Genomic DNA, 24,166 nt, shown 5'->3' with positions numbered 1-24,166 from the left:
CATATACACAATGGAATATTATTCAGCTGTAAAAAAGAAGGAAATTCTGCCACCTGTAACAACATGGATGGACCCTGAGGGCATTATGCTAAGTGAAATCAGTCAGAGAAAGACAAATACTGTGATGTCACTTATGTGTGGAACTGAAAAAACCCAAACTCGTAGATAGGACAAATTGGTGGTTGCCTGAGGCAGGGGGTGGGGAGTGGGCAAAATGGATGAAGGTAGTCAAAAGGTACAAATTTCCAGTTATAAGTCCCAGGGACTTATTGCATATTTGAAAGTTGCCGAGAGAGTAAATCTTAAAAGTTCCTACCACAAGAAAAAAAAATTTATAACTACGTGTGGTAACAGATATTAACTAAACTTACTGTAGTAATCATTTTGCTACATATATATCATATATATATATTTGCTATATATATATATATAGCAAATCATTATGTTGTACATCTAAAACTAATACAATTTTATATGTCAATTATATCTCAATTAAAAAAAGAAAAAATAGGGTGCCGGCCCGGTGGCACAGCAGTTAAGTTCACACATTCTGCTTCGGCAGCCCGGAGTTCGCCAGTTCAGATCCCGGGTGCAGACATGGCACTGCTTGTCAAGCCATGCTGTGGTAGGCGTCCCACATATAAAGTAGAGGAAGATAGGCATGGATGTTAGTTAGCTCAGGGCCAGTCTTCCTCAGCAAAAAGAGGAGGATTGGCAGCAGATGTTAGCTCAGGGCTAATCTTCCTCAAATAAATAAATAGAAAATAAAAGGAAAAGCAATATATATAAAAAAAGAAAAAAGAAAATGCAGATTCCTGGGCCAAAAAAGAAATTAGCACTACAAAGGCCATAGTCATCAATTCTGCATAAATGCACCACGAAAAGGGGACTTATTGAGTGCCTCCTGTGAGGTGGGAACAGGGAGGAAAAAGTTAACAGGGAAGGACAGAGAACCAGAACACTCCACTCCTTGAGCATTCTGAATACTGCAGGCTTTATTTTAATCAAGAAACACTGGACTGTAAGCTCTTCAAGAGCATGGACTGTGTCTTTCTAGTGTTTGTATCCCCAGTACACAAGGCCTGGTACACAGGATGCCCTTAATGTCTGACTAACTATCGGTGAGGGAATGAATGAATGACCAAAATTGATAAGCCTCTATGCTGTTTTCGACGAGAATCAGAAACAGCATCTTACCATGAATTCCTTAAGCAGGATTACTTTTGCATATAGGGTTCTCACTGCTTCTTCTCTGTGAAGGTATTATTAGTTTGTGAAAACCTTGCTCCTCTTAAAAGACACTCTTAGCCCCCATATATATGAGGTTGAACATTTAAGGATTATTCCAAAGAGTTGCTATCTATAAACAAAGAAGTAGATTCTATTCTTAGCATGTTTAAAAAGGAGCACGGAAAATCTGAAACACAGAAAAGTTGCTGAAAACCATAGTTGCTCTGTCAACAAAGACTAGGAAAGGCTCCACAGGACTTCACCAGCACCGGCCTGGAGGATAATGAGACACAGGAGCATTTGGGAGTGGTGGAGAAGAGAGGGGAGGAGAGGCCAGGCGAGGGGAGAGTGGCTGGCAGAGGAAGGGGCTGTTCGGGTGCTGCCCAGCCAGCGGAGCAAGGGGGCCGGAGCTGGGCATCCGGGCATGACGTCCTGCCCTGCCCTGCTCAGCCCTGAGGTTACAGCGGGCAGGGCTGGGGGCACAGAACCTTGTCGCCTTACGTGTGGGACATGGGGACTTTCCCCAAGTAAGCTAAGAAGTGAGCCTAAGTCCCTCTCTCAATAATCCGGGATGCTCTGTGCCTCCAGACCTGTGAGGAACTTGGGGGGCAGAATCTAATCATTCCATCAGGTGTCTGTGAAAACAACGAGTGGGAATGAAAATAGCAGTGAGAAGTGACTCAAAATGATGGAGAGTGCAGCTGGAGGGATGGGTGTTTTCAACCACCCACTTTAAACTCCCAGGAAAAAAAACGATTATGATCTATAACTCAAAGTCTGCCTGGGCAGGTGGATACAGCCAGAGGACAGAAAGGCACAAAAGTCCAAGGCCAATAATAACTTCCCGAGTCAAGACACTGAGGCCAGATGTGTGTAGGGAGGCAACCTCCTACAGCTTTACATTTTCCAAAGACTGACGAAGCTGTCAGCATCTGCAAAGGACTATACCAGGGTCCACTGGCTCCAGTTTAATCTACCCTTTCCTTCCCTAGAAAGAGTTCGTGTGAAGACAAAAAGAGACCCCAGGAAGGTGGGACAGCCTGTAGACAAGTCAACAGAAAAGTTTCTTCAAAGGCTTCCTAATCCATCCATTCATCTTCTAACTGTTCTAAGTATCTTCAACCAAATGAAAATCTATTCATATTCTTAAAAGGGTTTCCAGAGAAGGAACATCGACCACTGCTATCAGTGTGCAAACATCAAATATTTCCAGGTTAACTTTCTTGAAAACATTTACACACTTAACATTAAAAGGCTGACAATGTCTTTCCAATTTTAAACAAATGTTAAAAGAATGCTTCTGGGCCATAAAAGGAAGGTCATATTGCTACTAAGAGTTAACATAGTCCCATTAGTACTGAAATATACTTCACCAATTTCTCATGAATCAAAGCATTAATTGAAAAATCGTCACACATTAAGCACTTTTACGTTTCGTATTAGTTTTCAAAGCCTTTATAAAAAATGTATCTTTTGTATGGATGGCTCTTGGAAATAATTTTATAATTTACAAATGAGTTAAACACAGATACATATATCAGAACATGTACATTTGTGAACTGGAACAGAGAGAGGTTAGTAAAGGATCCAGGAAAAGTATATAAAATGTCTTTAGTTTTTCACCATTCTATGAGAACATTCCATTAAAAGAGGCAATAAATCTATCAGTTCACTTGACAGAAGAATTTTCAGTTTCCTGATAGTTTTTCCATTATTTCCCAGAGCAATCTTTAGAAGTAGTGACAGATTTTATTATATATCCTAAATAATGTATCCTGCATGTTGAATCTATCAGTATTTAGTACTTTCTTCAAAAAGCACTTCTGATGTCTTTGAAATCCATTCAGAATAGGGAGTAGTTACTCTAAGGGCAGATATGTTAAAATTAAAATGATACTTCGCGAAACTTTAGAGTTGTCTTCAAGATAAGCCAACAGATTTAATTTTTAATTTATTCAGGAAAAATACTACCAACAATAAATTGTTTTCCTATATAACTGCTAATTTAGATTTAATTCTCAATTTAAGAACAGAAAATCCCACTGTTTGTAATGAACATAGTGAGGTAGTAGGTGGATCCCCTCCCTCTCTCCCAATCCCATTACTGATTCACAGTCTTATGGAAAAGCCATACGATAGTGCTGAATCTGCTATGGGGCAGGTGCAACACCCCTGCCCCCCGCCAGATCCCTGGGGGTCACGTGTCACTTTGGAGTTTTATAATAATCATAGGTGGGGAGATCCTCACCTATGGGGAAGAGCCGGACATGCCTTACTGCTAAGTTAACTTTCAGTCTCTGGAAGAAAAGTTACCATCACTGTTCTCTGTACTTGAAGCTGTTCTATTCGGCTGTCCCCAAACCCTCTGCCATTTCAGAAAAATGAGGAGTCACCAGAAAAGTGGTGGTTTTATCTGGGTATGATAAAATAATAATAATAAAAGGGGGTGGGGAATGGTTGGGTATAACCAAGTCCTGAGTGAGCATGGCACAGTCTGGGCCCACTTGGGTCCCCCTTCCACTGTGTCTTAGTGGAGTTGCAGGTTTGAGAGAACAGGTGCTCCAAAACACACAACTGGAGCCCCATGCTCAGCCGAACATGAGGGATGGAGGAGGGGCAGTGAGAGGAAAATCTCACCAGCCCTTCCCAATCTACCCTTGGAAACTATGGACAGTTTCTATACAGATGTTCCAGGCCTATAACTATAAATACCTGTACAGTCTGTTTTAGAAGAGTTTACAATCCTGCCGAAGTCTTTTGTAGAAAAAAAATAAGGGTTAAAAGGAAGTCTATTGCTCTTTTTTAAAAGGTCTATTAGGTATACCAGTGTTCATGGTAGCACTATTCTCAATAGTCTAAAAGTAGAAACAACCCAAATGCCCACTGACAGATGAAGAGATAAACAAAATGTGATTTATACATACAACGGGATATTACCAAGCCTTAAAAAGGAAGGAATTTCTGACACATACTACAACATGGATGCACCTTGAAGATATGCTAAGTGAAATAAACTAGTCACAAAAGGACAAATATTGCATGATTCCACTTATACGAGGTACCTAGAGTAGTCAAATTCATGGACAGAAGACAGAATAGCGGGTGCTAGGGGCTGAGGGTAGGGGGAGTGGGGAGTTATTGTTTAATGGGTACAGAGTTTCAGTTTGGGAAGATGAAAAAGTTCTGGAGATGGACGGTGGTGATGGTTGCACAACAATGAGAATGTACTTAATATGTCACTGAACTGGTACATTTAAAAATGGTCAATTTTATGTTAGGTATATTTTAATACAATAAAGAAAAAAGTCTATTGAGATTTAAACAGTAAAACTAATTCTTTGTTTTGTGTCCACTAGGGAACTCCCACAAATTTCTAAGACATTAAAAATCACAAGAGAAGAATCTAGTCTGTGTGCTATTTTCACCTCAGGATAGCATTTTTGGGAAGATAAACTTGTTTTAGAAACTCTTCCAGAATCCTTGAGAGCGAACAGTAAGGTAAGCAGCCCCATCAGCCTTTATTTTGTGGAGTGACAGCACCTGGGAGCTGTCGGGAGGGCGAGGAGAGGAAGGAGATGCTGTTTGACCTTCTAAATGCCTGTCTTCCAAACCCAAAGAGACCTCAGGGAGGGGCAGAACCTCGGGCTTCAGGGATGGTCCCTGGTCTCGCAAAGGGGCTAGAGACAAGAGGCACTGGGGGAGGGGTGAGGAAGGAGTCTTTAAATTGTTCTAATTTTAGAAAAGGTGACTTTTAAAAAATTGGGAGATGAGCTCACAGGTGTTCATTTTATTGTATGACATATATCACCTACGTTCTTTGGTATCAAATATTTTATAAATGTATTCCAGTTGCCTGTTCTAATATTTTAAGTTTTTCATGTTTAATTGCTAAATTATATCATTACATTTTGGTTTTAGAAATTCCCTTCCACTTCCATAACAAAATTATTAAGTCATTAATTATTCACTCATTTCATGTAATGTCAGAAGGAAAAAAAATCCTTAAAAATATATAATCTGGTTGTCTTAAACACAATGTTTTAAAGATTAAAAAAAAGTCACCAAAATCTGTTGATTCTTAATCTGATGACTCACCTAGCCATTAAAACAACAAACTGCCTTTTTTAAAAAACAAAAAACACATACAAAAGTAGAGATACTAATACAGGGACTCTCAGGTCTCCATCGCTCACTTAAACAGTGATCGACTCCTGGCCTGTCTGTCTTCATCTATATGCCTCCACCCTTCCTGCTTCCTCTTAGGTTATTTTGAAGCAAATCCCAGACTTTACACGGTTTGATCCATAAATATTTCAGCATATGTCTCTAAAAGAAAAGGACTGTTTTTAAAGCATACCTGTGATGTCATTATCACACCCAACATTTTAACGATTTGTTAACAGAACTGAATGTACCTCCTGGCTATTTTTCATGATTGTTCGGTAAGCTTGCCTCACCAGTCCCAGGAGTACAGGGAAGCAGAAGAACATGATGCATTTGGTGCTGGCTTTGAAGTGAGTTAGACAGTCTCGAGAGTGAACTGGTTCTGCCATAAATAGCTCTGTGACCCTGGGAGAGTTACTTAAACTCAGAGTCCTACATCTGGAAAATGGGGGAAGAAATTCCACCTACCTTGAAGACTATTACATAATTAAATGAGAAAAATATATATCTACATACACACACATGCCAGCAGACAGTCAATACATGGCAGCTATTAACAGCAAAGTCATCTATGTTCATAAGGAAAAAACTTCCTGCTGGAAACTCCCTATTAATCACTGCTAAAATAATTTTTGGAACCACTCAGACAGGGACAGCTCCCTGTGAATTCATGTGTCCCAAGGGCTGGCAAACTTTGTAAAGGATGGGGCAGTAAGCATTCTACCCTCTATTGAAACTCCTAACCACTGCCATGGTAGGGCAAAAGCAGCCACAGACAAAATGAAAACATGCGGGTGTACCTATGTTCCAGTTACGCTTCATACGTGGACATGGAAACATGAACTTCATGTGACTTTTTATATGTCACGAAATAACAGAAGGTGAATTTCTGACACTTGCTGGGGCCAGTATGCATAATCACTATACAAATGCTAGATGTATCATATCCAACTTCTATGATACAACAATTTGGAAGGTATGATTTGACTCAGAGACGATCAGAATCCATATAACGAGTAGAGTTAGACAGAGATTCCACTGTGTCAATAAATGCACTGCTGCTAATAACCAAGCAATCCTCTCCCCAAATGGTCACTGCAACTTCATTAGTCCAACAATGACTTTCTTTGTAAGTATTAATAACACTACAATGAAAAAACAAGAACCTCATAGTCCAGGGGCATATTCACATTTTAGCATTTTTGTATTTTTTTTCAAGAGGTTTTAATTAAAAAATCACCAAAAGCTTCTTCCTCTACAATTTTGTTGGAAATAAAACCACAAAAATCAATCACAACAGCTTTGGTAGCAGGAGCAGCAGCTCTTGGTTTCACCACCCCACAGGATACTCTCATGTGAACACTGATGCACAAACTCTGAATTATTAAAAAACCAATGGAGTAGGGAGACATATCTAAAGGGAGTTTACACCCTTTGACCCACATTCCCTCAAAGTGATAACTTATATAAACAGATAATTTCCCCTCTGTTAAAACATTGCTCAATAGGACAAAAACACGAAGAAGATGCAAAATTAAGAAGGCAAACATCATGCTTACGTTCTCTAAATGCTTTACAGTAGCCAAGGAAAGATAACAGAAAGAACAGGGCACCCAGGAGGTCTGCGCGGCCGACAACACCAGCAACCTTAAAGGAAGAAGATGAAGAAAAGATTTACATAAAACATATTTAAGCAAAACTTCAGCAATACAAAAAATGCCCTAGAAATAGAAAACAAAAACCTTACTAGACTCTGCCATCTACTAAAATAATCTGTGTAACTGTGCAATAGCCATGTGGTCTTATCTTACAATTGGTTTTCTTTTCCCTTTTGATCTAGGCCTTGAGTGAACTGCTTTCAAGAGAAAGCTGGATTGGTTTGAACCTATGGCTGGCCACTCTGTGAGCAGGACAGTCAGCGACGCCCATGTGCAGTGAAAGCCCTGTCTTCAGCACGCTGCCCTCCAGAGCTCCAGAGACTTATGCTTTTGACCAGGTTACCAAGTGGATTTCCAACCAGAAAATGTGATCAGCTCAAAGGACATGATATTTAAAAAAAGAAGATTTGATTGGAAACATAAAAGAAAGATGGGAAATAAGTGTTAAAAGTTATCAGGCATATAGAAAAAGAGCAGGAATAATTGTTCAAAGCTGCCTCTGTCATTTTTTCCTCCCTTCAGACCAAAACCAATTACGTGGGTTAACCAGCAAAGCCGAACGCTTCAAAAGTGACTGACAAGTAGGATGAAAACAGAATACAATCTCTACCATTTCTTACCCCCATTTTCCACATCTGATGACCCCCTTCCCTTGTTTACCTCAGTGACAATGAAGCAATACAAAATTTGTTCCTTAGTTCTTTTAGGCTGATTAATCATTGTTTTCCAAATGTTTCATGGCACTGAAAGACATGGAATTCTACCCATGAGTGCTGGTCTAGTTCATGTGGCATTCTTTACTAACGAGCACCTGGATATGACATATAGCAAAGTTTTACTGTGATTCTCCAGGGATCACTTTAACAGCTGGTAAGTTCACCTTTTCTTTTTTTTTTTTTTTTGAGGAAGATTAACCCTGAGCTAACATCTGCTGCCAATCCTCCTCTTTTTGCTGAGGAAGACTGGCTCTGAGCTAACATCTGTGCTCATCTTCCTCTACTTTATATGTGGGATGCCTGCCACAGCATGGCTTGACAAGCGGTGCCATGTCCGCACCCGGGATCCAAACCAGCAAACCCCAGGCCCCGAAGCAGAATGTGCAAATTTAACGGCTGTGCCACCTGGCCAGCCCCTAAGTTCACCTTTTCTTAAAGGACAGATTTATGATACGGGAGATGTGGAATAGGACTACGGAGATAAGAGACTCTGCAATGAATGTGAAAATTACTATATTTACATACAATTCCCAAGTGTCTATACAACCAACAGCTAAAAAGAATGCCTTTAAGGAGCAGTTTCCCACTAGACTGGTTAGATATGAAATGCTGAGGGCGCTTATCCATTCTGCAACCCGTGGTGTCACACAATTGCTAAGAAGAATGGAGGAGGAGCTGGCCCCGAGACTGAGTGGTTAAGTTCGCATACTCCACTTCAGCAGCCCAGGGTTTCACCGGTTCGGATCCTGGGCATGGACATGGCACCGCTCATCAGGCCAGGCCATACTGAAGTGGCGTCCCACACAGCACAACTAGAAGGACCTACAACTAGAATATACAGCTATGTACTGGGGGGCTTTGGGGAGGAGAAGAAAAAAAGAAAAAGAAGATTGGCAACAGATGTTAGCTCAGGTGCCAATCTTCAAAAAAAAAAAGAAGACTGAAGGAGCTGATGAATCCAACCTGTGAATGCCATGCATATGAAAGAAAGCTAAGGACAAACAAAGGTTACACAGATCTGGAACAAGCAGGCCAGGATGCCGGGGCGGGGGGGGGGGGGTTAACAGTCCAATTACCTCACCAATGAAGGGAACGTGCCAGGAGAGCTCTTGAAAACTCAGGCTTGTAACTCACTCAGTTAGGGGTACTGTAAAATCAGAGACGTAGCGAAACCAAACAGAGCCTGGTACACAGCAAGTGCTGGCTCACTGATAGTTCCCGCGTGAATCCCGAAGGGTGCTTCCATACACAGGGGAGCAGGAAGGAACAAAGGACACAGCAGCTCGGGGGGAGGCAGGTATGGGCTCCTCAGCACTGAGGTAAGTGACAAGGGAGCAGCTAGAGCCCCTGGTCCCATGGGCCTCCCCTCAGGACGATGAGAGGGAAAAGAGCGACACCTTCCTTCCAGCTGTGGCTACCTACAGGGCCTGAGCACGGCCCAGAACCCCAAACCCTGACCGAGGATAAAGTAAGTAAAACCAACACAGAGAAGCTCATCCAAGGAGCTCTACCTCTGGCTGGTTGCTCGAGTTGTCGACCTTCTTTTCGTTCATTTTTAAATTTTTAAGGCTGGGTTAAATGTAGAGAAGGAGATAACATGGGGGTACAGATAGGAGGAAACTGACTACAAACAATTTGCCAAAACAATGAACGGTAAACATACAAAAAATCTCTCTTAAGAATGCTAATTTTAATGACCCATAACTTTTTCTTACAGTTTGAGTTTGAATGGGTTTCATGCAATGGAGGAGTGGGGGAGATGAAGAGATTTTCTTTAAATATTTCCTTCTCTCCTATAGCTAGACTTCCCATGGGTTCTTTTTAAATATCTCAAAGAATTTGGAGTTAAAATGTTCTGGGATTACATTTATCTGGGGCGTGTGTGTGTGTGTACACATCCAGTTACACTTGTTGACACTTCAAACTTTTGCTATAAACTAACTTCACAATATTTAACATCAGAATTTTAGAAAAATTTCTTTGGTCAATAACTCAAATATTTTATTTAAGTTCACACTAAATTAGACAAGAACCAGAACAGTCAATCAGTACTTCTGCCAGAAATTCCCTGATTTCTGATGAATGTGTATGCTACTGCTAAACATTTCACCATAAAGAGAACTCACACTGAAACAAATTTTACTTCAGTCACAGATACATATAAATAAATAGTTGACAACTAATCTTTTACAACAGTTCCCTTCAGTCGTCTGAATTTGCTGAAGTAAAAAATTATGAGAATTTTTTAATCAGCTTTAAAGTAAGAAGATATTAGAAGGTTGTGAGAATTCCACAATCCTCTAAATACCCAAGAAGAGATAGTTTAATACACTTAATAAAATCAGATGCTAAAGGCAGGGATTCTGTGTAATATTGTGAAACTTACTTCAAGATGCTCAGCACAGTTGGTTAATACGTAGGTATGTAAATACATATTAAGTGCAGAAGTCTGTTGTGGAGAGGCTGTAAAGTACATGCAGTGTGTTATCGCAGGCACGTCACGCTCGCACAATGAATGACTAGAATCAAATCTTTTACTTCAGCAAACATGACTTACATTTTTAAAGGGTTCCATGGTGCTGGGGATAGGCTGGTTGCTAAAAATCCCCTAAGTGTTTAGTTAAATCCCAAAACAGCTTGTACCAAATATATTCAGCAGCAGCTCAATGGAATACAGGTACGGGCCCCTGCCCAGCAGGTGAGTCACCTGTCAGGCGCTGCCCCACCACCCGGGCAGTCCGTCAAGGGAAGGAGGACAACACAGGAAGATGAGAAGGAAGGTGGGGAGAATGCACGAGCAATCCCCAGCAGGGCGTGGGGACCCACTTTCCAGTTCAACGCAAAGCTTGTCGGCACCTCCTCAGCCCAGGCCTCGGGAGACCAGAATTTAAGTTCTATCTCTACATCCATCCATCTGTTGACTGACCTCGGGGAAGTCCTTTCCTTCATCCTCCCAGGCCATTTCCTCTTCTGTAGAGTGGAAACTGTTATGCGAGCCCATCTGATCTCACAGAGTTTTTGGGACAGTCACGTTAAGTACGAGAAAGCATTTTGAAAATTATAAAGCTCTCAGCTATCACAGGAAAATTGCATCAGACCCTTTGCTGAAGAAAGTTTCTAGGCCTCTGGCTTTTGGACCCCAAAGCCAGGCAATATTCCTTTATAGCGTGGTCATATAAGCGAAACAGAAAGTATCAGCTGAGATCATACCATATGGTTATTACAAAGTCTTCACCAATAAAGGACTCTGCATTTTTCACAAGAGAGACCTGTTGGACCTACATATAATGGTCTCAGATGTCTGGCAGGGCACGGCAGAGCACACTTTCTATAGCTCAACAAGTATTTAAGGGACATCTGTTTTAGGAAACGAACCGACATACAGGCGCCTTCTAATCCTTACACGAGTGCAGAGGCCACAGGCAGACGATACTTACACACTCGGTGTGCACTGGATGCACGGCAAACAGCAGTGCGGCCAGCAGGGACGACCTCGGGGCCAGGTTTAACCTCCGGCCTTTACTGGTGTACTGCAGGCCGCCGAACAGCACCGAGAAGACATCCACCATGAGGACAGAGATGCCACCATGCAGGAGGATGTTGACCACGTGGAAACTCACAGGGTGGAAGCCTCCGGACAAATAGTAGTTAATCCTGTAGTAAACGAAGAGTGTTCGTACCACCCGTGCAGAAGCACGTGAAATAACACGCAAATCGTCCGAAGGAAAAGGCTGGTGAGTGAAAATATTAAAGGCGGAAGAAAAAGACTGTGTGCAAGTTTGGTAAAAATAGTGTCAAGATAAATAAGGCCTGTCAAGCTAAGAAGGTTGAAGAAAAGGTAAGAACATAATTAACTGCACAAGGAAAATGGAAGATAAAGGCATCTCAGAGGAGTGGGACAGAAAATACTTGGAGAGGAAAAGGGAAAGGAAAACCAGATAATTTTTTAAGTGCAAAAAGGCAAGACTACATTCCGAGAAGATACAATATGCCACACACTACTCACGGCCAGCCCACAGGGACCTTCACAGGGACAGTCACGTAACTTGCTCAATAAAATTGCAGTTTGTCCACCACTCTTCTGTCCAATGAAACACTTGCTTGTTGTCAGGGGTCCTTATTTCTGACTGCTTTTCAAGTACCAGCGGTTCCAATTCATCACTTCCATGCTTCAATGAGATCTATACACTACTATCTAATGCACCCAAGAAACAGCTAGGAAAGGGAACTTTTGTGGGGCGAACAAATTTATTTAATGGAAATAGCTCCCTGATTAATGGTGGGGGGGGGTTAGATTGTTTTTAGCTTCATTTTATTTCTGTATATTGGAATTTATACCTTTTTTCTCGTAGTGGAAAAAAATCAGTTTCATTAGATGCCACATGTTGTTTTCACTCACATCATTTTCTTGGTGTTAACCAGCAAAGGGTCCCACCTCCAAGAAGTGTACCAAGTACGGAACGCTTTGCGTCATCCTTGTGCAGGGGCCACGCTAATCCTCTCTGTAGTGTTCCACTTTTCTATGTGTACTGCCAGAGCGAGCCCTGAAACGAAGTTTCCTCAGGCATGTTCTCTCCATCTTCCCATGACCTAACTCCTAACGGCTGAAGTTAGCACATACTTCTCAGACACCCACATAGGTGAGAGGCTTATACTCGCCTCGGAACCACTATCTTGACTCATTGACACGGGGAACCTTGTCCCATCAAACCTGGTACAATATCATGCACAAACCTCGGGTGACCGTCCCGTACAGCCCATGCTGGCATACCTCACCTGAAAGTCAGGACGGTGAGAGGTCGGTAGGACTTGTGGCTGGTGTTGCTGCTCAGCCTACTGCCCCAGAAGTCATGATGCCACAGGTCCCCAAGGGGCGTTTCAGCTCGGAGGTCCTACAGGAACACAACAGAGGACAGTCTGGGCAAAGGAGTCACAACTCTTTCCTCACCCCACATCTAAGCCCTCACCAAGACCTCTTCTTCAAGTTCCTCATACCTCTGTTCTCCATCTCTCCTACCAGTCCTGGGCCAAGCCGCCATCATTACTCACCTAGGATACAGCCAGGACTCCTAGTGAGTCCACTGTGCCCTCTGATATGTTCTCCACATCGATTTGTCCCAAACGCAAACTGGGTCACCCCACCCTACCCTGCTTAAAACACTGCAATAGCTAACCCCCACCCCCACTCCACCCCCAAGGCAAAGCTGATGTCCTGACATGGATGTCACAGCCTGGGGTGCTCTGGCTCCTGCCAAACTCTGCAGGCTCATCTCTCGGACTCTGTGTTCCTGCTACTGGCCTTTGTCTGCTCCCCACACAGCTCTTGCTGCCACCCACCCCGAAGGCTTTGCATGTGCAGGTCTCTATCCAGACAGTCACCCCTCAACTCTTCACAGCTCAACTCCTCCCACAATTCCTATCTCAGCCAGCGAGCTATGACCTTCCTGAGCTGATGCAATTCCCCTTCCATGAGTCTTGGGGTGTGTCGCACCTGTCCTCTCACTGCTTGGGACACTGGTGATTTACAATCACCCAACTATTATCTGTCTGCCCCGCTGGACTGGGGCTCTACCAGGCCCGGGCCACACCTGTGTTTGCTGGGAGTAAACAGAAGGTGCTTAATCCATGTTTAGTGAATAAATGGATCATATAGCTGAACGAGATCACTATTACCCTCTCTCATATCCAACACATAAGGTAATTTACCAAAAATATCCCAGTTAAAACATGAGCGGACTAACATATATTTTTTAAAGTTCCCCATTTTTGATCATGAGCTAAGCAGAGAGTAAAATTAAAGAAAAACAACTTCCACATAATTTTTAAAGATGAAGATCATTCAATACTAAAAAATGAGACCTATCTCACTACTAAGGTAATTTAATTTGGTACTGTACTACAGATACTTAAAAATGCATTTTTTTACATTTAAATATGCACCCAGATTGTTTAAATTGTGTCTAACAAGAAGAAAGGCAGACAAGGCACTATGAAGAAGTAACAAAACTGCATGCTAATATTCCCTTTAAAGCATAATTAAACGGGAACATTTCAGGGACTAGGAACGATGATGTGCTAAGCACCACACCAGCTATCAGTCGAGACGCTCGTGGCAGTAACCAAGATCAATGGATTGCCTTAAGCAGAAAAGGAAGGCTTTAAAGGAGATCACAAGGCTCGCTGACTCGCGGGTGGGCAGGTTTGGGACTGTGCAGCTGGGAGCACACCCACAAATCACATCAGACCCTGTCCTCTTTGCATGAGTAGCTCCTGACGCCAACAGGTGGGTCCGCCTGATAGCAGAGCTCATGCTGTGTCTGCATCTAAGGTGGACAGTCTTTGCAGCTTACAACAATCTGAAGGTGGGGAAGGCCCCACACAGAAGAAGTAGGTATGGCAAATCTTGGGCGGCCCAAGAGCAAGGCACATGGTGGAATTTGGTAAGAATTTGCTACTTAAGGGCTTGCTGACTCAAAGGGGAAGGCTTGAGGACAGGTGACAGATGCAAAGTTTGTCACCTGATACCCACTTTGAGGGTGAATTTCACTTCCATTGGGTATTGGCTTGAGAGGCCTTGAGCATACAACTCCTAAGAGCCAGCTATTTCGTGAAGGTTGTGTAATCCACTCACTAACTTAGTTTACTCAGTTACAAAACCGGAAGTCTGTCTTCTTTTTCATTGTCCCAGAAGTACCTGCCAGTTGTGAAGGGGTTGGGCGGAGAATCTTTCCCTCCATTTGAGCAGAAAATGAACACCAACCAAGCTCTAAATATTTGATTAGGTATAGCCTACACACCGCAGGGCGCGCTACAGGAAGAAAGGTCAATTTTTCCTCCTAATGATTTATGGAAAAGATGTGTTCTGTCTGAAATTCCTGCTAATTCCACTGTCTCAAAGAAAACCATCATCTCAATGAAAAAAGGCAACTCAACCCTACAAGGAAGCATCTGGAAAGCAGTCTTTAGCACCAACAAAACCCAGTAACAGCCTGTTTCACATTACCGTAGGCACGGGGCCAATGAACGGAGGAGGGCCTTTCATTAAACAGGAAAGAAAAAAGGGAGGGCTAGCAAGTTAACAAAGGGGCACAGTGTGATGCTCTGGAAAACACGGCCAAGACAATGTGCAGTAAAGCCACAAAATGGCTTCATCTGCCGTACCCCACACAGAAGGAAAGAGAATCATACCCACACACCAGGGCATCCCACACCCAGCAAACTCATGTGTCCTCTCTGCCTTCTCACCAAAGCTCTTCGACATAGGGTCCGAGTTAACACTTCATAGACCTTCCACTTTATAATAATGGAAGAGTCAAGAAACTCTCAACAAAATGAAGAATGCAATTAAAAAAATAAAGTCACATCCTAGCATCCTCGTTAGAAAAGCAATTCCGTAGCTAGTAAGCCACCAATGTGACATAGTGGCTTAGAGATACACACTGCTTTTTCTTTCAACATGGTTTAGAAAAGAACTGAAGCAGAAACATCTGCAGTAACTGCTGGGTAAACATGAGGAAAATTACAAGTGAAGCACTTGAATTAAAAACAAACGTCAACAATGCCTGGTCTGTGCTGCTGAAACAGAGAAAATCAATTACAATGTTACAAATAAAGTATCTGCAAAACAGTTACCCCCATCTCGCCCTAGAATACATGTTTGTCTCATAGAGAATTTTTCTCAACATTTTCAATATGAAGATGACTTTCTCCTCATGTGGTAGAATCTATGACTTCAAAATTGTAAGAGCATTCAACAACGTTACAAAGAATCCTAAAACTGCATCTACTAGGCAGAGATTAGTGCATTCCTTCCAGCTCTCTTTATTGGTCAAGGCACATGCATAAAATATCCGAGGAGTAGCTAGACTGCCCCAAGGCTCTAAGCCTGCCATTTCCGAATTCCTTCTCCTCTGGGCTCTCCCTGCCTCTGAGTTTTCTTGTTCTGATTTTCTTTTAGCTTTCTTAAATCTTTTTCCTCCCTCTCCACAAACCTATTTCTTCTTCCCTATCTCAGTTAATGAGTGAAAAAGAATATCATTTTCCTCACACCCACTGGTGAGCAAAACTGGCTGGGTTTTGCAAATTCAGCAAATTTGAGTCTGCAAACATGAAATGAGCAGGAACTGCAGTATGCATGGGCAGCACGCTCCTCGTCCTTCAGCAGCTGTCAGCAGGCTGTCCTGATGCCATCAGCAAAGGACAAGGAGCAGTGAGCTCACGGCCTGCTGCTGAGAATGCATCTTTTGCTGGGGCATCCGACTCATCCATCACTGCAGCAAATGCACCATTGTTTTTCGGGTAACATTTCTGGCATAGAGTTATGAAAATTTCTCTCAAAACCTGAAATATTTAGTCTGCAATGCCCTGGAATACTCTCGCCTTGCAATCTTAGAATTAACAGTCTCTCTGAGACATGTGTGGACTGGGGCCTCAAATACGGTAGGTGGGGAGGGTGAAGCTTGAGTTTAGGCAGGGGTTGGAGACCCTGCTGCCAGCAATCAAAGGGGCTCTAAATCAAGGAGCGCTATCTAAAAGAGACGGGAAATCTAGAGCACACAACTGAGCCCAGGCAAATTCTTAACCCAAGGTTAACAGACAAGAATTCAACATAAAATTAAGATTATTATGGAGATGTAGGCAAGTGGTTAACGTAAGTTTATCAGAAAGGAATTAAGACACGAACCTTATTGTTAACAATAGCTTCAGAGTCATCAAAGACAAAATCTCCATCATAGCTTCGTGCAAAACAGACGAGGGAAACAAATCCCACCACTAACTTAGCCCAGGAAGGAGGAAGAACAGAAGATGGAAAGATGTGATCCAATTCGGCGTCCAACTCGGCCATTTTGAAAACTGCAGGCTGCCAGCCTCCTGCTCCAGCATTATGCTGGTTAGAAATCTGCAAGAAAAATAACATGGTATAAATATTCATCAACACATTGTTGGGAATGTTTCTGCAGTGGACATATTTACCTTGAGTGAAGAAGAGCTAGAGTCATTTATGCTGTGTTTTATAGGATGTGATCATAAAAAAACTTTAAGTTGTGGCTTTCAAACTCTAGTGGGCAGAAAAGTCACTTGGGACACATGCAGCTTCTTCTAGGCCCAAACGCAACCTACCACATAGGAAGCCCTTGGGTTTCTGATGCTGGACTGTCCCTGAGAAACACTGATTTAAAGATTTTATTTTTTCCTTTTTCTCCCCAAAGCCCCCCGGTTACAAGGTACATAATTGTATATTCTTCGTTGTGGGTCCTTCTAGTTGTGGCATGTGGGATGCTGCCTCAGCGTGGTTTGATGAGCAGTGCCATGTCCGCACCCAGGATTCGAACCAACGAAACACTGGGCCGCCTGCAGCGGAGTGTGCGAACTTAACCACTTGGCCACGGGGCCAGCCCCAGAGAAACACTGATTTAATGGAATCCTTTAATTATCAACCCTATAAGGCAAATCATTTTTATAGTCCTTGAACCAGTTCTACCATCTTGCTTCATCCAATCAAGAAAAAAATCTATAAATATTCATTGTTGAGTCTTAGCACACTGTGTGTATGTGTGTCGTGGGGTATGAAACACAGACCTAGAACTCAGAACACACCCACGCCACTTAGACGAAAATCGGGCAGAAAGAAGAGTTTAGCAGAGAGAATGAGGTAGGGCACACAATCGACAGCCAGGTCAGTGGTTCACACACAGAGGATAAACAGTGGAAGGAGAGAACATTGCAGACCGACTGGTGTGGGGGCAATATCTCATCCTAGAAATACAGGGCTAGCTGTGTTCTGAAGGAGAAGAGGGGAGGGGAGGCTATTCCAGGTGAGGATAGGACCTTCAACACTGGTGAAAGAGTCAGGTTAAAAATATACACTTATTTTTAACTTTTCTTTCAAACAGGCAAAACGTCAAAGCCTGAAACTTGTGTCTTTCAGCCTTGTCATTTATGAGTTCTGTGGCCTTGTGCGTGTCTCCTGTCCTCTCAGAGTCCACCTCCTGTGCCACTCTGCAAAGCATGAGAACTTCCCAGCAGCAAGAGCTGCCTAAGAGCTTCAACCTTGGAATCCACCCAAACATCAAACTACCCTCCCAATCACATTTTATCTGGCCCCATTCCCACCACACCCTCAACAGGTGCTTTCTTTGCATTTACCAGGTTCACATTTGGATGAAACTTCTTTGGACAAGTTACTTAACCTCTCTGGGCCTCAGTTTCCTTACTTCTAAAGTGGGAGCTATAACTGTGCTCAGCCTACATGGTGGTCATGCGGGTTAAATGAAACACCTACCTAAGATGCTCAGAAGCACTGCCGGGCTTTAAGAAAGGCCCAGGGGAGGTTAGCTATTATTATAGGTCTGTTTTCAAGGAGGGTAAACGCATAGGCACAGAACTATCTTCTTTTGAAAATACCCTTCAGTGGTTGGCTTATTGGTACCCAAAGCTCTTGTCCTCCCTACAAAGGCTCCCATTCCTCTCATGCTGATGGAGGAGAATCCCAGGCCCCTTGACTGGGAAGGCAGTGTAGATGTACGTTTCCGGATCTCCAAAGGAATACCCCAGATTATGGAATCAATAAGAAGTCAGCCAAATAGGCCATCTGAGGTCGCAGGCATCTTTTCTACAGGGGTCTGAGTGACCACGGAGACAGATCCAACGGTCAACGGGACACCCCATTCGGTGGTAACAGTGTCCCTTTCCAGGTGCTGGAAAGAGGTCCAGATTTACAATCCAGAGAGGAAGGCTCTGCAGCTCTCTCACCATTGGCCCCTCAAGCTTCTCCATCAAATGTAACTTGTGCTCTCAGCAAGTGCCAGGGGGCAATATTCCAGCTACTATCTGCTGCCTTTCTTTTCTTTTCCACTGAATGGACAGACCATTGGTTGAATCCAAGGTACAGCTGCAAACATAATATAGGTCACCAGGCAGGGCCCAACCCCTGTCTACATGTCAGCTAAAGAAATTACTCCTGCTGCTAAAAATAAATTTTAAAAAGGCTGAATAGTTAGGAAGATACCATGACTTAACATGGAGGGAACAAAAGTGTTCTTTGATTTAGCAAATTAATGTAGAGGAAAGCAAACATTTTATATCAATTTTAGATGCACAATAGAGCTGTGAGATGACGAATGGTCACATAACTTGTCTTATGTTATCTGCTTTAGGCCCAAATATTTGAATATTATTTTACAAAAGGTTGTCATGAAGTTCAAATGGCCTTACAGGAAGAATACTGAATCAAGAAATAATTTGTGCTCCGAAATAAGCTGTCGTGCCTCACTTTTCATCTGATTCTTTGTAATACAGACTAATCATTTTGGTCCTCAGGCAACAGCTGAGATATACGAGAGGCGGACTGTGGGCCAGGCCTGGACTCCTGGGGAGTCAACCCCAGAATGCTCTCCCCCTCTTCTACTGCAGGAACGTCAGGGGACCCAGAGTTGTCTCACTCCCTGCCCTCCACCTTACTTCTCGCCTCCTCAATGCAGCTTCCCTCCCCTCGTCTCCAAGGTTCCTGCTTCTTTGCTGCCCCTGAAAATACTCACAAATGCCCTCTTCACTTAAAGCTTAACAGTTAATGCGTATAGTGGGATAGTTCAGAGAATACTGTGGATTAGCATATGCAATAAAGGCTACAATGTGTTAGGAACGCGTGCAAAATTCTCAGACTCATAGAGCATGGCCTCTGGAGACGGATTTGGACTTGTTCCCTGCATGACCTTGAGCTACTCAGGCTTCCTAAGGACCAATTCCTCATCAGCACAATAGGGTAGGTACCACTACTGACTTCAGGATGTTGCAGTAAGGATTAAAGGAGAGAAGGGATGGACACAATTACTTCCCTTCACTGTTATTATTTTGGAGAAACTAGTTCCTGGTGCCTAGTCCCTGACCTCCTGTCTTGGGAACACCAATGTTGTCAACAACTGTTTCTTCCTGTAGACGGACTTACTAACCAAGGCCAGCAGTAACCCATCAGGTGACCAGATGCAATGGAGAAAAGGGCGCCCTTCTTTTGGGCGGACACAGGGCACTGCTTCCCTTGCCAGGCATCTGTGTGTCCTGCACAAACTGCTCAGCATTACGGTGATCCTGTTCCCTACTCCCCTTCCTGCAACAGTAAACGGCTTTTGCTCTGCAATGATCCCAGCCAGGCCTGGGCTCAGGTAAAAGCAGCCGTGTTGGAGTGAGGTGGTACAGACAGGTGCACCGGCCCCCTCTACCATTTTTTGTACTCAGGCCATGAAATAGGAAGGCACATATTCCGTTTTTCTCTTGATGGGCCATTGGCTGCATTGCCCTGTTCCTCTTCTCCCGGTGATGTCCTGCCTGGGAGCCCTGGCTCCTGGATGGGGCTGGATGGTAAATTCACCATATGGAGTGAGAAGAAGGGAGCCCCACTGTGGCCTCAGGCTCAGTCCAAGCAGCGCTCCACCAGCTTTTCCAGTGATAAAGTTGATGCTCTAATCCCTATCTCACTCCTGTGCTAATTTCTCATGGTGGTCAGAATTAACCTGCCATAGCAGCAGTAGAATTTGGAAGGAAGCAAAAGTCTCTTTATTGTCAATGTCTCAAACTTCTAATATCAAGCCTCTATTTTCAGGGGGTTAAAACAAATGAATCAAACATCAATGAAAAGGTCAAAAAGACACCCGCCCCCTCCCCCCCAAATAAACAACGAAGAATCACTGAGCTGTAAACCCCGGGGACCCAGGGACAGCTGACACAGCCTGTACTGCAGGAAACGGGATCGGGGAGACCAAACCTAAACGATTCACCCTAGAAAAAGGAGTAGCAGCCACCTACTGCAGAATATTCTTCCAGATGCACTGAAGGGCCTGTGGCCTCTGGCCGGCCTTTCTACCCCATCAGCAACAATCCAACCACACACCAGCTGTCCTCTGCCAGGCTGAGATGAGACAGTTCTCTGGGAATCGGATTAAAGAACCCGATTATTTCTGACCCAGCATATGGAGACCTGAGCCCACTGCTCCTCCCTTGGGGCCCTCAAGGCACCGGAGACTGTCATCTCCACCTCCCTCCACCACGCAGCACTGAACAAAATGCTCCTGGAAGTACCTTCCTCTAGTGATCACCTTCCCGTTTTTAATTCAGTAACACATCAGGGCCATGCCTGTCGATAGGAAGAATGACTGTGTGTGCTTCGACAGCCACCGTCCCACTGCCCCAGAAAGTTCCCAGCTTGCTAGCCTGTAGCTATTTTCCCATCTAAGTCGGTCTTTATCACTTTACCCCACCTCCATCTGGGGCGCGCCAGGCACGGTCAGGACTGCAGGGAGAGGGAACAGGAAGGGGGTCCAGTCAGTCATTACTGTAGTTGTTTCTCAAGGAATTCTCCCCATCCATCTGCTCTCCCAGAGAAAGAACAGTGTGGGATGATTCACAACGCTCTGGCTAGATCTTTCCTCTAACTCCTCCCTTCTTTTGTGTGTGGTTAAAAAAAAAAAAAGAAAATACACACAGCTCACAGTCACAACATCAACAAGACCAGAAACCTCTCGGAGTTTGCAGGAGCTGAGGCGGCGGTTGCGCCACCTGCTCGGCTTCCCCAACTCCAACCCCCCGCAGGGAAGTGCTAGCTCGGTGGCCCAGGGCCCGGGCTGGTGGCACGCCGCACCCCCGCTGCTCCGCTTGGCAGCCAGAGCGGAGTAGCTGGTGCTCTCGGCGCTGCAGGGGAGCCGCCTTTAACCCAGGCGGGCGGCCAAGCAGCCCGGCTGCGGCCAGCCATCGCCCGCGCCGCAGCCAGCTGGCGCCCAGGCGCAGGGAGACGCGGGGCCCCGCGACCAGGTGACCGCTCCACAGACGCAGAGCAGGCGCCCGGTGCACCTCGGACGGAAGGAGCGCCCCCGCAGCTGGAGCGGGCAGGGGCGGTGGGAGCGCAGGAGCCCCCTCCACGCCGCACCCTTTGTCCCGCGCGCTGCTCACAGCAGGGCGCACGGTGCCCGGCGCCCGCATATCCCGTGACCCAGGCCCCCGACCGCAGCCTGGGTCCTGGAGCCAACTCCTCCAGCTGCGGGGCTCGGGGCGCGGCGGCAGCGGGGAGCCAGCGCCCGCCCCGCGCCCAACTCCGCTCACCCCCCGGCGCGCTCGGCCCTGCAGGGGCCGCCCCGCGCCTTACCTGCCAGGAGCCCGAGCGGCGGCCGCATGCCTCCCGGGCGCGGAAACTCCGGCCGCTCTCGGCGCCCGCAAGGAGCTGGGCAGGGGGAGGGGCCGCCCGCCCTGCGCCCCCGCCCCCCGCGGCGCCCCACTCCCGCGCCGCGCGCCGCGCGCCGCCCGCACCGTCCGCGGCTCCCCACGCGCGCGGGCGCTCACTCGCACACTTCCGCCTCGGCCCGCCCCCCCTCTTCACGGCCATTGGCTACTTCTGCCGTCACTTTCACGCCGCAGCCGGTCCCTCTTGAGCCCATTGGTGGACACGCCGGTGACGTCAGGCCAGAGGGCACTAGTCGCGGCGAAGGAAGCGCAGGGACAGACGGACTCGGAGGGAGAGAAGGGAGAGGAGTCCTGGGCGCCGAGCCCGGGCGGGGTCGGGGCGGGAAGGGGCGGCCCTATCCTGGCCCGGGCGAGGCGGGCTGCGGCTGCGGGCCTTCGTAGGCCGCCGCGGGCGCGTCCTTTCCCCTGCGGTGCGCCGCCCTGTCTCGCGCTCCTCGCGCTATCGGTGGCGCTCCGCGGAGGCACTGCGGCGGCTCTGCAGGCAAGGAGCTGGATCGCAACCACCACACTCTAGACTCCTTCCTGGCTGGGAGGAGTTGTTTCAAATGCGTGTCCCTACTTTCTGCCTCGGAACGGAACGGAGACTGCGTTCTTGGATCCAAGGCCCTGCTGCTCCGGCTTTTGTTTTTAACAGATCCTCTTCTACGACTCGGGTCTTCATTCTTCTGCTGACCCACGAACTCTGCTGTGGCGCTTCGCCTGGCCAGAGCCGCCATCCACCGTCCGGTCACCGAGGCAACTTGTCCTAAACTTCGGCTCCCAACCAGATTGCCAGTCCGCCCGCCAAACCCCCCTTCTCCGTAGATGACTTTGTCTCCTGCTTCAAGAAAAAGAAACTTTTCCCACTTTCCACAGCCGAACCTACAAACCCACTCCTAAAAGCACGGATCTCACAGAGTATCGCAGAATCCGAACTAAGATCAGTCTCTCCCTCTTGACTGGATCCGTTTCGTCAGCGTTTACTCAGCCCCAAGCCTTCCTCTGCTCGTACCCGCTGCCACCCTGCCTCTCTTCTACTCCCGGTAGCTGAGGTTGTTGAAAGAGCTGCCCGCCCCCGCTTTTCTAGGCTCCCAACTCCCATTTACTTCTTGCTTTCCAGACTCCGCTGAAACTGCCTTTGCTGAAGGCACTGAAACACCCACGATCACTAAATCCAAAGGACACTTCTTGTTTCACCTGGTCCCAGCAAAATTCATTCTTCCTCCTTAAAAGACGTACTTCTCTGGGTGATAGTAGTACTCTGCTCTCCTGTTCTCCCCTTTGGTCTCCTTGGCTTGCTTATCTACTTCTTGATGACCTCCAAATGATTTATTTTTAAGGTCTCAGCTCTTTTCTCTCCACAGTTTTTCCCTGAATGATTTAATCCATTGCCAACATTTCAATCCACATATCCCAAATTTACAACTCCTGTCCTTAGTTCTCTGAGCTCTAAACCCTCCACCTGGTTGTGTCACAAGCACTTAAAATAGAACACATACACATGGAATGCATGCTTTCCTTGCTCACTCCTCCTCTGGTCTGTGATAGTGATGGCACCAACACTGGCACATATTTTCCCAACTCTGCCTTCACCCTTGGCGTCTAACAAATCACCAAGATTCTACTTGCTAAAGTTCTATCAAATGTCTTCTTTCCATTTCCACTACTACATGTAATGCTGTGCTACTGTGCATGTGTCTTTCTAACCCCAGTGCTGTCACATCGGTAGATTGCAATTGGCCCCCGTGGGAGTATTTACACCATGGAAATTGGCAAACTATGAATCAGAGTTTGATTTGTTGTTTTGTTGATTGTCTCTAGACTTAAGAAAGTGGTGGAGAAAAAGTTAATAATGCAGATTAAATTTAAAAATGTATTATGCTTAGTGCTGAAACTAAAAGATTTTAGTTTAATGAGTTTAATTTGTACAAGGGTGAGAAATAGATTTAGTGACAAATTTATTGGGCAAAGAGCAGATTGAGATATAATTGCATTTGTCAAATCGTGGTTGAATTACAAGCATCAGTTGGATACAGACACAAGCCTTTGGCAAAAATCAACAAAAGCATTCTGTGAGAATCCATCAACTATATGGATTTGCAGTAACGAGTATTTGCATGTTTAATTATTATTTGTAAACTGCTACATATCTTTTATATCAGTAACATTTATAATACTTATATACATGCACAT

General features: G+C 45.2%; 1 protein-coding gene and 1 non-coding gene across 7 annotated transcripts in view; both read right to left on the bottom strand.

Annotated features, from left to right (window-relative positions):
- TMTC4 (transmembrane O-mannosyltransferase targeting cadherins 4) overlaps nucleotides 1-22,100 on the bottom strand; it is a 58,775-nt gene extending 36,675 nt beyond the window's left edge. Inside the window, exons 1-5 of one of the 6 annotated variants that reach the window (XM_046664123.1) lie at nucleotides 21,900-22,100; nucleotides 16,452-16,667; nucleotides 12,545-12,660; nucleotides 11,206-11,422; nucleotides 6,954-7,041 (exon numbers count right to left, since the gene is read on the bottom strand). In XM_046664123.1, the coding sequence (XP_046520079.1) occupies nucleotides 6,954-7,041; nucleotides 11,206-11,422; nucleotides 12,545-12,660; nucleotides 16,452-16,613 (583 nt within the window). In that variant the 5' untranslated portion in view covers nucleotides 16,614-16,667; nucleotides 21,900-22,100. Of the gene's footprint in view, nucleotides 1-6,953; nucleotides 7,042-11,205; nucleotides 11,423-11,774; nucleotides 12,313-12,539; nucleotides 12,663-16,451; nucleotides 16,668-20,566; nucleotides 20,585-21,899 lie in introns of those variants that run through there. The other 5 variants (XM_046664122.1, XM_046664118.1, XM_046664121.1 and 2 more) reach the window with 5 other exon arrangements.
- LOC124241420 (U6 spliceosomal RNA) lies at nucleotides 12,208-12,313 on the bottom strand. The gene has a single exon (XR_006889201.1). It is a non-coding gene; the product is annotated as a U6 spliceosomal RNA (small nuclear RNA).
- Nucleotides 22,101-24,166: the final 2,066 nt, after the last annotated feature.

This window comes from Equus quagga, chromosome 6 (genome assembly GCF_021613505.1).
Source record: "Equus quagga isolate Etosha38 chromosome 6, UCLA_HA_Equagga_1.0, whole genome shotgun sequence".
NCBI lineage: Eukaryota > Metazoa > Chordata > Mammalia > Perissodactyla > Equidae > Equus > Equus quagga.
Note: the sequence above shows the minus strand (reverse complement) of the source record. Positions and strands in the feature narration are given on the sequence as shown.